The sequence below is a fragment of the Chionomys nivalis genome, chromosome 3, assembly GCF_950005125.1.
Source record: "Chionomys nivalis chromosome 3, mChiNiv1.1, whole genome shotgun sequence".
NCBI lineage: Eukaryota > Metazoa > Chordata > Mammalia > Rodentia > Cricetidae > Chionomys > Chionomys nivalis.
The window spans coordinates 61255636-61273138 of record NC_080088.1 but is presented as its reverse complement, the minus strand read 5'-3'; the positions used below and the strand labels follow the sequence as shown (position 1 = coordinate 61273138).

At 46.5% G+C, this 17503-nt stretch overlaps 1 protein-coding gene across 1 annotated transcript in view; it reads left to right on the top strand.

The window, feature by feature from the left end:
• Snx4 (sorting nexin 4) overlaps window positions 1–6524 on the top strand; it is a 55069-nt gene extending 48545 nt beyond the window's left edge. The window contains exons 12-14 of the mRNA XM_057765665.1: window positions 1113–1258; window positions 2691–2805; window positions 5393–6524. Of these exons, the coding sequence (XP_057621648.1) occupies window positions 1113–1258; window positions 2691–2805; window positions 5393–5440 (309 nt within the window). The 3' untranslated portion in view covers window positions 5441–6524. The remainder of the gene's footprint in view (window positions 1–1112; window positions 1259–2690; window positions 2806–5392) is intronic.
• Window positions 6525–17503: the final 10979 nt, after the last annotated feature.

Here is a 17503-nt window from a genome sequence, read left to right as displayed (position 1 = left end):
GGAATTATAGTTCAGGAGCTGGGGAAATACTCAGTGACTAGGAGTGCTTACTGTTCTTGCAGAGAACCAGAAATTGATTCCTAGCCTAGCGGTGGTGGCGCACGCCTTTAATCCCAGCACTTGGGAGGCAGAGGCAGGCAGAGTTCAAGATCAGCCTGATCTACAAGACCTAGTTCCAGGACAGGCTCCAAAACCACAGAGAAACCCTGTCTCGAAAAACCAAAAAAAAAAAAAAGAAAAGAAAAGAAATTGATTCCTAGCACTTAAGTCGGGCAGCTCCCAATCACCTTTAAGTCCGGTTCCAAGGAAATCTGTGCCATATTTTGGCGTCTTTGTACACCTGAATGCCCACACACATACACACAGATTTAAAACATTAAAAATTTTTTAAAACTTAGTTTACTTTGGAAAGCCTTACTCAATCAGAATCTCTCCTAAGAAAGTCCTTTTTAACGTTTATGGTGTGATTTGTGTACTTCTGAAGAAAATTTGGTATCTTATATGAACCTCTCTGCAGAGCCCAGCAACCTGACTAGAACGCATCAGTTGACATGGCAAGAGAAAGGTTCTCAGAACAGGGAGATAGCAAGTGCACACTGCTTCTCGGCCACTGGTTCACGACAAGCGCTGCAGTGCTAACAGTATCTTTCAGGAAGCTGGCGTGGTGCTGCGCACCTTTAATGCCAGCACTGGGAGCAGAGACAGGTGGTCTCTGTTGAATTTGAAGCACCAAAAAAAAAAAAAACCCTCAAAACACTAGTTCCTTAATGACCGTTTTCAAGTAGTGTCAAGTATAATTACATTGTTACAGCCAATCCTTAGAACATTGGCATTTTATGAAACTAAATCCATTCCTGTTGAACAGCTTCAGTCCTCTTCTCCCAGCCCTGGAAACCACAGTCCACTTTTGTTGCTGGTCTGACCCCTTTCGATACCCCACTTGCATGCAGTCAGACAGTGTTTGTCTTTGTGGCTGTCGTCCCCACTGGTCATGATGCCTTCTGGATTCATCGGTGTTGTAGTACACGTCAGGATCCTCGTGTTTTTAGCTGAGTGATGTCCGTTCTGTATGTTCACGCCTTGTCAGTTTGTCTGTTTCTGTTCCCTTTTAGACTGTGAGAACATTCTCATTGAAGGGAATGACCACCAAACTCTTTGGTCAAGAAGCTCCAGAGCAGAGAGAAGCCAGAGTGAAAGTGCTAGAGGAGCAGATCGGTGAAGGGGAGCAGCAGCTGAAGTCCAAAAACCTGGAAAGCAGGTAAAACGCCGCTGCTCAACAAGGCTACTGTGACGGACATGTGTTCTCTAGTGACAGCGCCTGCATGCCACCCATGTGCTTACTGCACAGCTGGAGTAACGAAACCATGTGTAGGGAGGGGGCAGGGAGGGGATAGGGCATCGGCTTTGTGATTTTTGTTCTTAGACTTTTCATGATTCTTACTCTTTGCGCATTCTCTGAGCCCTTTCTTTAGCCCCATTTAACAAAACCTGATACTGCAGACACAAGTGCCTTTCACCGACTATCATGGCATGGAACTCGTTCTTCTCTAGTCTTACCATTGGCACTGGGTGGGTAGGTGGTCAGTGATTGTCTCTGGCAGTTTGTGGGACCTTCAGAGTTAGGAACTGTGAGAGTTCTTAGCTTGAAATGTACTGGAGATTTTATTGGTGAGGGTTGGGGGCTTAGTCACACTGTTACTCAAGCTCGTGAACTCCCAGGACTTAAACCTTCTCCTTAAACCTCCCTAGTAGCTGGGAGGTACTTGTCACTGAGCCCAGCAGTTAGAGTTTAAGAGCCAGATTGTCATTTAAGATTTGTTTATTTTTATTTTATATATATGAGTATTTTGCCTCACATATATGTATATACAGTATACATGCCAACTGGCCATGAAGGTCAGAAGGGGTGTCAGGTCCTCTGGAACTAGGGTTACAGACAGTTTTGAGCTGCCATGTTGCTACTGGGTATTGAACCCAGGTCTTCTTCAAAAGCATTAACCACTGAGCCATCTCTCCAGCTCCAAGTTGTCTTTTAAATCATACACATGCTAATCAGGATTCATAATCAATGTATGTTTTCCAGTGGCCCAAGGCAGACGTTTCCTGTGGCATCTCTATGTCTGTAAGTGGGTCAAGAAGCCATCCATATCTGAAGGCAGAGCTGTGGCAAAAAGTATTAATGTATGTAGAGATAGTAGGCATAATGTGGAAGACTATTCAGATACTTCTGTTTTCCACTCACATCTTAGGGAAAGGAAAAATAGGTATCTTATACAAGCAAGCAGAGACAGCCTGAGGAGATGTAAAGATGTCTGTTTACTGCAGTTAGGGCACAGATGACACACCAGAGAGACAGTTCACTTGGTGAACCCGTGAGTTCATTGGGGTTAATTGCAGTAACATGGACATCATGAAAGTCACACCCCTGGAGTCCTGCCCAGCTTGCAGACAGCTCCACAGAAGTCATTCTTTCCCTGGGAGTTGGTTCACTGCCTCTGTGACCTCCAGAAGGAGCCTTGTAAGTTTTGCAGCTTTCTGAGAGTCCAAAGCCTTACTAGTGACCCTAGTGTCCCTCCTCCCTTAGCAAAAGGTATTTCAGCTTGGAGGAAATGACTGTTTGAACTGCTTGGTTGGGTTTGTGATGCAGCATCTTTAAATGAGAATAAGCGTGACTGTATGTTTGATTTCAGAGAATTTGTGAAGAACGCATGGGCTGATGTCGAGCGCTTCAAAGAGCAGAAGAACCGGGACCTAAAGGAAGCCCTCATCAGCTATGCCGTCATGCAGATTAGCATGTGCAAAAAGGTAGCCAGCCCTCGTGAGGATGCGGCTGTGGCTGCAGTGGCAGCTGGTTCAGGAGTGCATGCCTGCTAGGGAGGCAGCTTAGTTAGGAGAGTGGGCCTGTGAGATGGCTCCCTGGGGAAAGGTACTACTGTCAAACTGATGACTTAATGTGAGTCCCACTTCCCACACGGTAGAAGGACTGGAGAACTCACTCACTCCAGTTCTTATAAGTATCTTCTGACCTCCACACACTCACTGTGGCATGTGTGTGCCACACACTGAAACAAATGAAAATAAGAAGGGCTAGACAGACTGAAAAGAGAGCTGGTTCCTGTTTCATCCCGCCTTGTGTTCCTCTCTAGTGCTGATATTAAAGGTGTGCACCACCACCGCCCGGCCTCTATGGCTAACTAGTGTGGCTGCTGGGATTAAAGGTGTGTGCCACCACTTCCTGGCCTGTATTGCTGACTAGTGTGGCTAGTTTTGCACTCTGATCTTCAGGCAAGCTTTACTTGTTAGATCATAAACAAAATATCACTATATCCATGCATATCTCTCTTTTTTTTCAAACCCATGTGCCTTTGATGAGCAAGAGCCCTACCACTGAGCTACATTCCCAGATAAAGTCATGCCTGTACCTCAGCCTGCCTTGGCTCACTATGTATCCAAGCTTGACTTGAATTCCCTGTATATCCCAGGCTAGCCTGAAGCTCACTCTGCAGCACAGGCTTCCCTCAAGCTCTCACTCCTGCCTCCATTTCCTAGCACTCAGGAGACAGATCTCTGAGTTCAAGGCCGTTCTGGTCTACAAAGTTGAGTTCCAGGATAGCCAGAACTGATTCAAAGAAAAACCCTGTCTTGAAAAACCAAAATTAAAAGAAAATAAAAAAAGATTATACCATATCTGGTGTATAACAGGGTCTTTTTCTTTAGAAACGTAGAAATTAGGTGTCCAAAGTTAAGATTGACATTAGTTTATTCTTGGGTAAATATGAGTATATTTTACATATGTAGTTACATCATATCATTATTGATTAACTTAGGTTCCTTGGCTTGACTGAATTGCAGTAATGAAACAGTAAAAGCACACAAATCACAAAGCATTTTAGTTGGTAGCTGGGCTGGGGCTGTAGCTCAGTTAGCAGAGTGCTCACCTAGCATGCCAGAGCCCTGTACTTGGTCTCCAGCCCTGCATACAACTAGGCATGCTGATGCACCTTATAGTCCTGGCTCTAGGGAAGGAGATCTGAGGCAGGAAGATCAGATGCTCCCACATACTGAGTTCAAGAGTAGCCTGGGGGGGGCTGGAGAGATGGCTCAGAGGTTAAGAGCATTGCCTGTTCTTCCAAAGGTCCTGAGTTCAATTCCCAGCAACCACATGGTGGCTCACAACCATCTGTAATGCGGTCTGGTGCCCTCTGCTTGCCTGCAGGCATACACACAGACAGAATATTGCATACATAATAAATAAATAAATAAATATATTTTTTTTTTTTTAAAAAAAAGAGTAGCCTGGGCTATTTGCACCCCTCTCCCACTCCAAAACAAAAGGTAAATAGTATTTCTGTTTTTGGTTAACCTTTGAAATAGTGATCTAATTTATCAAATCAAGTAGGCTAAAGCTTTTGGGTTTTCTTTTTTATTTCTTTAAAAGACTTACTTTTATTTTTAATTATGAGTATATATGTGTCTTATGTGTGGGTGTCTGCACATGAGTGCAGGTACCTGAAGAGGCATCAGCTCCCCTACAGCTGGAGTTAGTTGTGAGCAGCCTGATGTGGGGCACTGGGGACCAAACTCAGGTCCTCTGCAAGAGCAGTGCAGGCTCTCTCAGCCACTAAGCATCTCTCCAGCCCTAGGCTGAAGTTTAAAAATAAATATTGGACAGGTACGGTTGCGCACACGTTTAATTCTAGCACTCTGGAGGCAGAAGCAGGCAGGTCTCTGTGAGTTTGAAGCCAGTCTGGTCTGTATGATTTGTTCCTGGCTATCCAGAGCTACATAATAAGACACCTGTCTCAAAACAAACAAGTTAAAAATTGATTTTTCGTTTATTTTATGTAGCATATAGCACAGATATAATGAATATTTCAGTGACTCAGAACATGGAAGTAAGCATCCCCCCACCACGATTACTTTAAAAGTCATTACTCTGTCACACTTCAGTGTGCATCCTTTTGGGTGTTTAGATAGCAACAGTCACTTAGAAAATGCTTGCATTTCTCCATCCCCCAGACAAAACTGCATTATATGTGCTCATGTGAACTCTTATGCAACAGTGCTGAGACCTATTGTATTTTTTTCTTTTATAAAAAAACCACTTTTTATGTGGGAGGTGGGGCATGCATGTGGGTCTCGGAGAGCCATCTCACTGCTTTCTGTTCTCTTTTCTCAAGGTAGGGCCTAACGGTGTGACCCATATTGGAGGAGTCTGGTGTCTTCCAAGCATAGGGTCCTATCATCTGCAAACAGGGACAGTTTGATGTCTTTGTCCCCTTTTGTGTCGCTTTGAATGCTTTCTCTCCCATTAGAGTGATGTTTTCATTCCCCAGTCACCGCGATGTTGGTTCTAGGGCAGAATCACATTGTAAGTTTCTTTTGTTTTCAGGGAATTCAAGTTTGGACCAATGCTAAGGAGTGCTTTAGCAAGATGTAATCCGGGAAAGTGACTTTCTCTCCAATCAAAGTGCCCCAAAATGAAGCACAAGTAAAAAGAAATTCAGTTGCTACCTAATACACATAAAAGCATACAGTAAATTGAACAAATCAGCTTTCTTTAACTTAAGTATTTGTGTTCATATAGCACAAAAGGATACATTTTAATGAAGAATAATTTGAGGTTTTGGGGACTGGTGCTGATTCCAAAAGTTAATTTAATAAGATATACCAACAGATTATTCATCAGGCTTCTGAACCAATGACTGAGTGTTAGGGTGTTAGTTAATTCCCACGTGCTCCTCTCAGTGCCAGCTGTTCCAGATCTCCTCACGTCGGGAGTCTTTCCAAGATGACCTTCCTGTCTTTACTTGGTGGGACCCACTTCTGCTGTTGGGTTATTTTATCTGCCTTATAGTTGAGCTGTTTAGTTTGACAAAGCTCAGCAGAAACTTATTGTGAAATCTGAGGTTTCCTTCCCTGTTCGTAGATCCCTGTACCATCTGTGTACACTAGAAAAAATGCCTTCAGTTTGTGTTTCACCAAAATTTTGATACTGATGAGAAATTTTATACTGCCAACAAAGAAGTCTCGGCTTCTCAGATATGCAGTGGAGTAAATACATCATTATGATCTAGCAATCACTATATAGAAAGTTTTAATTGAACATTATTATCCTCAAATAATTGTTAACCTCAGCAATGAGCCTCCATTCTTCTGCTTGGCTCTGTGCACATGGCATTTCAGGGTACGAGATGTAGCATTTCCATGTGTAAGACACTCACAGTGAACACGTGTGGGCTGGTACCTTCATCATTAATGTGCTTTTCTATTGCCTGGCTGTGGTTTTTGTAAAGATAAATTATGTTGTTGTGTTTTTAATGTGTGTGTCATGGTACATGTTCAGAAGCCAAGCACTCTCTGCCAGCTTGCAGAATATTAACTGTGCACTCATTATTTCTAATGTTTTAAAACTATACTCAGTACTGTTTAACATTTGACTTTTTTACATGTTTAAAATGTTGCTGGATTTTTGTGCTGTTTGCCAAACTTATACAATAAATAAAGAAAATGTGTGTTTATTTCCAAAAGATTCCTATTATTTTACGATGCTCCATGCATGTAAATACCTGATTTTCTGGTAGAAAATAATGCATGTCATATTTTATTTTAAAGTGACCTAAATGTTGGTGTTTTAAAACATAAGATGTTGCTATGGTTTGTGTTTTTTTGAGACAGGGTATTATGTAGCCTTTGCTAATTCTGGAACTGGTTATGTAGACCAGGCTGGACTCAAAAAGATCCACCTGCCTCTGCCTCCCAAATGAGTGCTAGGATTAAAGGCATGAGCCACCATGCCTGGGTTTGCTGTGGTTTTTAAAAAGATAACATTTAAAAGCAAAAATTACCTGTGTGGATACACATTTTCTTCCTCTGTGTTCTAACCTCTTGATTAACAAAATACCCTTCTACATGGTAGTTAGAAGTCACATGCCAAGACTTGAGTTATAACTCGTTACAGAGTGCTCACCTTCATATGTGCAAGGTCGTGGCTCAGGTTCCTAATGCCACACACAAGTCACACACAAGTAAATGACAAGCTTGATTTCACTGTGGTTGACATGCCTGTAATACCATCACTCAGCCAGTGGGGGAACAGAGGTTTGAGGCTGGCCTGGGCTACATCGTTCCAAGCCAGCATGAGCTACAAAGGGAAGCCTTTTTTTGCCCAAGGAGATTTGACCTTCATTTACATCCAAATTAACCATCACCTTCCTGTGAAAGCCTGAAGACAGATGTCATTGTAAATTACATGGAGCATTCCAAACAGGAACTGAGGGTGCCCATTTGAGCATTCTTAAAAACAAAGTACCCCACCTGAAAAGGAGCAAGAAGTCAAGAGTTATAACAGGAGGCTGGAGAGGTGGCTCATCTGTAGCTCACAGATGTGTGTAACTCCAGCTCCTGGGATCCAGTGTCTGGCTTTCCACAGTGCTTGGTGTTCATGTGCACATGCCCAGTGCAGATACACACCTCCGTGTAATCACAGAAAATAACATGTACAAAGCAGGAATGTTAGGTGCTTTCAGTCTTTTATATATTGTCTAGCTGGTAGCACACCATTAATCTCAGCTGGGAACGAAGGCAGGTGGGCAAGTGGGTCTTGTGAGCTCAAAACCAGCCTGGTTTACTTAGCACATTCCAGGCCAGCCAGGGCTACACCATAGTTAGATGCTGTCCCAAAAAAGAAAAAAATTGGCCGGGCGGTGGTGGCGCACGCCTTTAATCCCAGCACTTGGGAGGCAGAGGCAGGTGGATCTCTGTGAGTTCGAGACCAGCCTGGTCTACAAGAGCTAGTTCCAGGACAGGCTCCAAAGCCACAGAGAAACCCTGTCTCAAAACTCCTCCCCCCCCAAAAAAAAAGAAAGAAATTTGTTTCAGGGTTAACAAACCACAGAAAACAAAAAGGCTAACCCATAATTGTAATTTCTTCTTAAATTATCTATCTTTAGGTACATACTTGACACTAAAGGAAAAACAGCACAAAAGTGACAGTGCCTCAGAGCGTAAGGTGAAGAACAACATAAAACGCTTAACTCAGCATCTGCTCACACGTACACACACACACACACACACACACACACGGCGTGTACATGTAGGGGTAGAAAAGGTGACTTGCATTGTTGCTCATATTGCAAACATTCAGCAGGATACCATCAGGAGTGGATGCACGAACAAGCTATGAAGTAACTGTCGGTTCCTCAACTTTAGTGTGCTTATAAATCATGTGATCTAGTTGAAATATAAATTCTGATTGAGTTTTTTTGGGCCTAGGGCATGAGAGTTGCATTTCTCCTGATAAAACTGAAGGTTCATTTTGCCTAGTCTGGCAGGCCAGGGACCTTCTGGTTTCTGTGGGTACCTGTACACACAAGGCGTACTCACGCAAAGCTTTGTTTTTAGGTTTTTGTTTTATTTTGTATGTGTATGTTTTTCCTGCACACATGTGTGCCATTTGAATGTCTGAAGCATTATTTCTGTGAGTGTGCATGATGTGATTAACATTGATCAGTAGACTGAACACAAAGGGTGCCCACCTCAGGGTGGATGAACAACGTTGTTAGAGCTGTTGAGGGTTCAGATACAGCACAAGGCTACTCTCAGAGAGTATAAGACAACCAGTATTGTTGAGGGTGCAGGGAAACTGGAACCTTGGGCACCAGTACAGGGATGTGAAGAGAAACCTGACCCCTGGTGAAACAGTATGGCAGTTCTTCCCAAAGTTAAAACTAAGCACAGGCCTGTGATCCCAGCAGTTGTTCAAAGTTACTCAGTTACTAAGCAAGTTCAAGGCCAGCCTTGGCAGTTTGGCCCCTCAAACCGAACCAAAACAAAAGTTGTTTGGTATTTGTTTGTTTGTTTATTTGAGATAGGGTTTCTCTGTGCAACCCTGGCTGTCCTGGAACCAAAACAAAAGCTGTTTGTTTGTTTGTTTGTTTGAGACAGAGTTTCTCTGTGTAACCCTATCTGTATCCTGGAACTCCTAATGTAGATCAGACTGGCTTTAAACTGACAGCTGGGATTAAAGGTGTGTGCTACCACCACCCAGCTACAAAACGCACGTTTTAACATAGAATCACCAGGCTAGGGATGTGGCTCTGTTGGTGAAGGGCTGGTCTAGCCAGGGAGCAGTCCTGAGTTGATCCATAACACCGGAAAAAATTAGCCTGACCTATAATCCCGGGCCAGGAGGTGGAGGCAGAGGATCAGAAGCTCCTGGTGGTCCTCCTTGGTCACTTAGTTTGAGGACAGACTGAAGTGCACAGGAAGATCCTGCCTCCAGGGAAAGGAGAACTCCAGCCACCAACCACTGTATGGTCCAGTATCGCCATTTCTGAGTGAATTCCTGAAAGAACAGAAAGCAGGGTTTCCAAAGATGCCTACGCCCATGCTCACAGCAGTATTCATAACAGCCAAAATGTAGAAGCAACAAATACTGATGGACAAATGGATTTTTAAAATGAGGTATAGCCGGGCGGTGGTGGCGCACACCTTTAATTCCAGCACTCCGGAGGCAGAGGCAGGTGGATCTCTGTGAGTTCGAGGCCAGCCTGGTCTAGAAGAGCTAGTTCCAGGACAGGAACCAAAAAAGCTACAGAGAAACCCTGTCTCGAAAAATCAAAAAAAAAAAAAAAAAAAAAGAATAAAAATGAGGTATGCGTATTTAATGGAGTGTCACATAACCTTGAAAAGGAGAGAATCCTGACAGGCTGTGAAGTGGGAAACCTTTACTGCATTGCTCAGTATTAAGTAAGCCACACATAGACAAACACTGTGATCACGGTTTAGGTGGCACTGAAAGTCTCCCAACCACAGGAACTGGGAGGGTGATTGCCAAACCTGAAGGTAGAATTTCAGATTATCAGGTGTATCATTCAGAGAGGTGTGTGTGTGTGTGTGTGTGTAGTATATGCAGGTAAGAATCTGTCTCAGGTGCCAAGTGCATTGTTAGAAGCAGAGAGTGCACAGTTGGGATGATCAGTCACCTGTTTTAGCCCAGGCTCACCTGCCTAGGGTTGGTGCTGCTCAAAATTGACTGGGCCCTCCGACATCAGTTAACAATAAAGAAAATGCCCCCGCCGGGCGGTGGTGGCGCACGCCTTTAATCCCAGCACTCGGGAGGCAGAGGCAGGCGGATCGCTGTGAGTTCGAGACCAGCCTGGTCTACAAGAGTTAGTTCCAGGACAGGCTCCAAAACCACAGAGAAACTCTGTCTCGAAAAAACAAAAAACAAAACAAAACAAAAAACAAAACAAAAAAAAAAAAAAGAAAATGCCCCCATAGATATCTCCAAAGGCCAAGCCAGTGGAGGCAACTCCTCACCTGAGGTGTGCCCTCAGATATGTCGAGTTGACTGCGGAAGCTAACTATGGAAGACCGTAAGAACATAGTCCAGTTTTCTCAAACAACCCCAGGCCTTACCTCCTTTGAATGCAAACCAAAGCTATTTATTCTGAAGGTAAGTGACTCAAGGCTCTTCACACTGCTTTGGAACGTGTTCCCTGCTGCTGGGATTCCTCCTGCAGTGAGCTACATGTCCCAGTCATGGTTAGGTTACTTCGTTCTCTTAGAAGAAATAAATGAGGCCAAACAAGATGGCTCAATGGGTCTGCCCACAAGTCTGACACCCTGAGTTCAATTCCCAGGGCCTACAAAATGGAAGGAATTGTTCTCTGACCTCCACACATGTCCCATGATACTCTCGCTCTCTCTCTCTTACACACACACACACATGAATGGCTTAAAAGGCCAATTTTCACTTTACTGCAGCTGACAACAGAGCCAGGCCATGCCCACCCAGGAAAGAGCGCCTTGAGGGCGGGGCCTATCTCCTCAGGAAGCGTCCAGCTACAGTTGTTCCTTCCAGTTTATGACTGTGACGCAGAATTCACTCTTCACATGGTCACTGCCAGCCTGTCCCCTCACGCACAGTGTTTTAGGGACTGAGATCTTTGAACTCACATGCACAGGATGGATTTGATCACAGCCAGGTGCTGGTAAGTTTCCAGGCCCTGGGCGTTGCCGTGAAGCTGTCATAGTAGCTGTCAGCACAGATAAAATGGTGGCCCAGTGGTTTGAGGAGTCCCTACCCCTCAGTTGGGATCAGGTCTCCCCTGAGCCATGACTGCCCCGTCCTCTTGAGATCCTAGGCCAAAACCTGGCAGCCTAGGCACGGCGGCCCTTGACAGTGATACTAGCACTCAGGAAGCTGAACAAAGGGTTGATGTGAGCCGGGCGGTGGTGGCGCACGCCCTTAATCCCAGCACTCGGGAGGCAGAGGCAGGCGGATCTCCCCAAAACCAGAGAAACCCTGTCTCGAAAAAGAAAAAAAAAAAAGCGGGGGGGGTTGATGTGATTTTTGAGGCCTTCCTGGGCTACATAGTACCAGGCTAGCCCAGGCAACATAAAGATATCCCAAGAGCTGTGCATTTTCTGTGTTCCCTGTAGGGCTTCTCATGTCCTTGAGAAAACAACCCCATTTTCCAAGGATTTATGAGAAAATTGAGACCAGAGAGGAAAGGCAACTTTCCCAGGCCTGCGGCCCCACAGCGAGACACAGATCTTCCTCAGAGATAATAGGCCTAGGTTAGAATCTGGACATCAGAGCAGGCCAGAGAGGTCTGGGCCTGTAGCTTGGCTGCGGCTGAGCCTGCAGGTGGTGAAGGCTAGAGGAGGGAGAAGCAGAGGCAAAGGAGGCTGAGTTTTCCTTTTGGATGGGCGCTTTTCTTATGAGCCGTGCAATTAGATGCTCGATGAATCAGAAACACTGATATATTTTTATTTTTTGAGAACTTGAAGGAAATACCCCGTGCTGGTCCATGAACTGTAGAGCTGTTTGGAAACGCAAACCCAAACCAGGAGCCTGGCGGCTATGGTTTCCATTTATTTGTAATCTTGAGCTGACATTAATTTGTAGATGCCCCTTTGGGACCCTCACTAGGCTTACCTAACATGAAATGAGCTAATGAGTACATCCTCTGACAGAAGCCTCGAGGAGGGAGCTGGAGAGTGGCAGGGTGGTGAGTGAGGCCTTCCTCAGCATCGTTGCTGAACTGCAAGCCAGCAGGGCTACAAAGAGCACAAGGCCTTGGCAGTCAAGATGGCGTCACACCTGGTCACAGCACAGCTTCTGCTTATCCCAAGTTAACCCTACTTACCAGAAAGCCAGGAACACCTGACATTGCCAAGGTGCTGGATCCAGGTGAGCCCGGGGCTGATGCAGGTTGGAGTGGCTCAGAATCACGGGGTTGGGGGTGGGGCGTCTTCAGGAAGCTCTTCACAGGCCAGCAGAGAAGAATCTAGAGAAGGGATGTTTGGTGGGTGAGTGCCTCCCTCCACTTTGATGTTTTGGATCTTTGAAAAAGAATTTAATTAATTGAGCAAGGTGGCATATGCCACTAATTCCAGCACTTGGGAGGCAGAGGGAAGTGGAGTTTTGTGAGTTCAAGGCCAGCCTGGTCTCCATCCAGGTCAGGCAGTACTATATAGTTAGACCATATCTCAGAAAAATTATTTGTTATTATTATATGTGCGTGCACCATGACACACACACAAAGGTCAAAGGACAATGCTGAGGGTCAGTCTTCTCCTACCATATCGACCCCAAGGATTCAATTCAGGTTGGCAGGCTTGGTGGCAAGTGTCTACCCCTGAGTCACCTTGCCGAACTATGCTTTGGTTTTAAATATGCCCAAAGGCCCCTGTGCCAAAGGCTTGGTTGCCAGCCCACGGCAGTCACTATTGGAAGGCGGTAGAACCGCTAAGACAGTCATTCTCAAACTGGGGGTCGCGACCCCTTTGACAAACCTCTGTCTCCAAAAATATTTACTTTACGTGTCATAACAGCAGTAAAATTACAGTTATGAAGCAGTAACGAAAGTAATCTTATGGTTGAGGGTCACCACAACATGAGGAACTGAATTAAAGGGTCTCGTTGGTTAAAGGAAGTCAGGTTGTGGGTGTGTATCCTGAACGGGACTGTCGGGACACTAGCCCCCACTCCTTCCTGGGGGCCCAGAGGGAAGCAGACTTCCTTTGGGACACACTCCGCCCTGGGCTGCACTAAGCCACCACACACAAAGGGTTGGAGCCAGGCCGCGGTGACCTGCATCCATGTGTCAAAATATGCCTTTCCAGCCTCTGCTTTCCCTGGGTGTTCCGTCACAGCGAAGTGATGGGAAGCTGTCCGCGCCCACATGGAGGTAGAGAAGGTGAAATACGGCAACTGGCCCAGCAAAGTCGGGCCAGGGGGGGTCTTGTTCAGGCAGCAGAAACCCTCCCCCCAGTCATTACCACTTGACGGTGGCTCAGCAGCCACAGCCTAGCTCAGAGTCAAGGGGTGGGCATTGTGAACTGGATGGCTGCACCGAATGCCAATCAGGGAGGGAAAGCGATGATGGGAGGTGTCTTTACAGAAGCCCCGCCCACTACAAGACCTGTGAGGTTCGGGGAGTAGGGTCCTGGAATCTGAGTCCCTTCTCCAAGGTATCACAGACAGATGAGCCGACTTGCAGCTTTGGGGGAACAGGCAAACTCTTGGGGAGGCATGTCTTGGGAACACCACATATCCAACAAGGGGCAGTGTGGATATCTCTCACAGATCAAAAGAGGGGCCAAGGCCAGACATGGCTGTTTATATTTGTAATAGCAACACTTAGGAGGCTGAGGCAGGAGGATTACTCTAAGTCTAAGACTAACTTGGTCAACATACTAAGTTCCAGGCTCGTTAAGGCTATGTAGGGAGGCCAAATCAAGACATTCATTCCCAAATAGGTAAATAAATATGTCGCGGTCCCCCTTCGGCCAGCAAGAAGGATGCAACACCGGAGCTCTTCCTGCTGCAGTTTATTCAGGACTTTATTCACAACTTCTTTCTCTTTCCTTTTCTCTCTCTCTCTCTTTCCTCTCTCTCTCTCTCTGGGCAAACCTCTCCCAGCACTTAAGTAGGCACGGGCCGCCAACCCCGGATTGCCAGGTGGGCAGTGCCCATAGGTCCACGCATATGCAAGCAGCTGAAGATCATTGCGTGATAATAGCATAAATCAGGCCTAGTTGATATTAGGAGTTGATTATCACAGAGAGCACTCGCTTTCGGGATCGCGGAGGGCAGGAGCCAGCACCATCAGGTGCGACTCCACGCAGCTCTCTATATATTGCCATCAGGTGTGACTCCACACGGCTCTCTACATAAATAAATGTGGCCAGGTGTGGCACACACCTTTATTCCAGAACCAGAACTAGGGAGGCAGAGGTGATTTGGAGGTGAGCCAGGTTGCATAGTGAGACCATGTCTCAAAAACAAAACCAGGCCAAGCAGATGAGCAAGCCCACAATGCTCTATCAGCAACAAGAGGAACATATAGATGTCATATAGGTGATCATCAGAATCCAAAGATCCCTAGAACCCAGGGATGGGCGTCTCTGAGCTCCGCAGAGCACCCTAATGGAAGGTCACCTCTTTTGTTTAAGAAAGGGACCGTCTTAAAACTCACTATATACTTTAATCCCAGTACTCGGGAGGCAGAGGCAGGCAAATCTCTGTGAGTTCAAGTCCAGCCTGGTCTACAAAAGCTAGTTCCAGGACAGGCTCCAAAACCACAGAGAAACCCTGTCTCGAAAAACCAAAAAAAAAAAAAAAAAAACTCACTATATAGAGCAGGCTGTCCTTGAACTCACAGAGATCCACCCAAGTCTCTGCCTCCCAACCAAGGACTGAGATAAAAGGTGTGTGCCAACACGCCCATCAGAAAACCACCTTTAATTCCCTCCCGGCATGCAAAGTTGAGTACCAAATGACAATCCCCTCTCCCCACATTAGGACAGAATGGGGCCATGAAGTGGAACGGGTAGGGAGAAACAGTTGGTTTATTTGAATCCAACCCTACTTCTCACAGCAGCCCCAGCCACTAGTTGCTGTATCGTTCTAGAAACCTGACTGGGGCAACGCTGGCAGGCAGGAACAGACGCGCCTAGAGAAAGGCTGGGACTGTGGGCTGCGCCACTCTGATGGAGGGTCCCTATTACACAGCCAGGAAACTCAGCAAGTTGTTTCCACACAGCACAGGGAGGAGAGGTTAGACTCTGTAGGTGCTGTCTGTAGGGGAACAGTCTCGGGCTGCAGCATCTGGGAGAAGGAAACTGGTCCATGTTTTCCGCATACGCTGCCAACATTCATACTGGGACAGGGAAGGCTTTGCCATGGGTGTGAGACCTTAGTGTCCTTTACATGGCCGGTCGTGGTCACGGAAATGACACGTTCACTCAAGAGCTCATTGGCCACTCATGCCTTCTGCTCCTCACATCTGGTGCTGGCCCCAGGAAATGGGAAGACCTTCCTTTAAACACAGAGGGAAGGGTGTCTTTGTCGCATGTCCTCATTCTGCGAGGGCAGAGGACAACTTGCAGGAGTCAGTTCTCTCCTCTCTGGTCAAACGGAGGCCATCAGGCACCTTTAGTCGCTGAGTCATCTCAGGGTCCAAGTGAAGCTCTTGCCTTGGTCATTGTGCTGTGTCCTGTCAACGTGACATGAATTGAAGTCACCTGGGGAGTGGGAGCCTCAGCTGAGAGAATGCTCTCACTGGCCTGTGTTGTGGTTTTGTTTGTTTGTTTTTTAAAGATTTATTTATTGCCGGGCGGTGGTGGTGCACGCCTTTAATCCCAGCACTCGGGAGGCAGAGGCAGGCGGATCTCTGTGAGTTCGAAGCCAGCCTGGTCTACAAGAGCTAGTTCCAGGACAGGCTCCAAAGCCACAGAGAAACCCTGTCTCGAAAAAACCAAAAAAAAAAAAAAAAAAAAAAAAGATTTATTTATTATGTATACAACATTCTGCCTCCATGTCTGCCAGATCTCATTACAGATGGTTGTGAGCCATAATGTGGTTGCTGGGAATTGAACTCACAACCTCTGGAAGAGCAGCCAGTTCTCTTAACCACTGAGCCATCTCTCCAGCCCCCTGTTTGTTTGTTTTTGATTGATGATTGATATAGGAGAGTTCAGCTCACTGTGGGTGCTATAAGAAAGTAAATCAAGCAAGCCAGGAGGCACTAGAGCCAATAAGCTGCACTCCGCCATGGTTTCTGCTTCAAACCTGCCTTTAGGACCTGACTTCCCTCAGGAATGGAGTGTTTCCTGAAAGTGTAAAATGAAATCAACTCCCCTTCCCAAAGTGCTTTCGGTCATGATCATGGTGTTGTATCACAGCAATAGGAACCCTAACTATGATTGGCACAAATATGCTTGTCTGTCATACAGTAAATGGATGGTACCCCTGTAACTGCCATTGCCCAAAGGCTCAGGGTGAACCACCCCTTGTACTATGCCTTGGGCCGGCCATTTGTTCCTTTCCCTGCTGAGGGTGTGGGGTGGTCGCCAGGATGTTCAGCCAGATCCCTAAGATGGACAGGACTTTATTTCCCATCAGAGCCTCAGAAACAAGAGATATGAACATCTCCAGCCCTTCTCAAGCTCCTGCCCTGGCCGGGAGATCCCTTCTGGTGCTGTGAGTCTCTGTCTGGTCCCTGGAAGTGGCCACACACCTCCTTCATAGATACATCTTTGGGCATCTTCATGCACAGGCTGCGATCTGGCTTCGGCTGTGTTGACTACTTTGGGAGCTGAGAGATGCGGGGGCGGGGGAGGGGGCTGGTAGTGAGGGAATGCCAGCTGTGACTGAAGGAGAATCCAGAACCTCCATGTCTAGTCATGACAGCAGTCTCTTCATGGGGAGAGAAGAGCGGGGGACCAGGTGAAGCCCTGGGCTAGGATCTCATCCTCTATCTGAGCATTCCTCCCACCTCCCACCCCCTTTGGTTCTCTCTCTGAAGAGTGGTGTGGAGCTTTAAGACTCTCCCAGTGAAGTCAAACATGGAATTCATGCAAAGGAGAAATGAATACAGCGAATAGTATAAAGTGGGGAGTGGAATCCCAGGCAGAGTCGAGTGGGTGACTCTAGAGGTCCCTATCTCTCTAGATTTCCCGACTGCACAGGTACATACCACCCTGGTGGCCTCCAAGTCAGTCCCAGGTCATGGCACCGTGGCTGACAGAAAGGAGTAAATGTCTCATTGCTGCCCGCATAGGGCTCCATTCAAAAATTCTCTTTCCTCTTCCTAGGGGATTTGCTCTGAGAATGACGTCATCTCAGGGAAATCCCCAGAAGTCAGAGCAGGCAGAAAGTGAGTTGAAGAGTTTACCGACAGGACCAGGTAGAAAGGTGTGGTCGGGGGTTAGCAGACATCATCCCCAGACTCAACCGTGCAGGGGCAGGACAGTCACAGGTCACATTTGCTGAGAATCCTAGGAACGGGAGAAGGCCACCCCGCAGGTCAGGGAACACTTGTGAAGAAGTGTGGCCACCAGGGTACAGAGAGATAGATGGTTCAGTGGGTAGAAGTGCCCACTGACGAGCCTGTGCACGTGAGTCTAATCCTCTGGAGTTGTGTGGTTGGAGAGAACCGACTCCCACAATTGTCCTCTGACTTCCACAACCAGGCTGGGGTGAGCA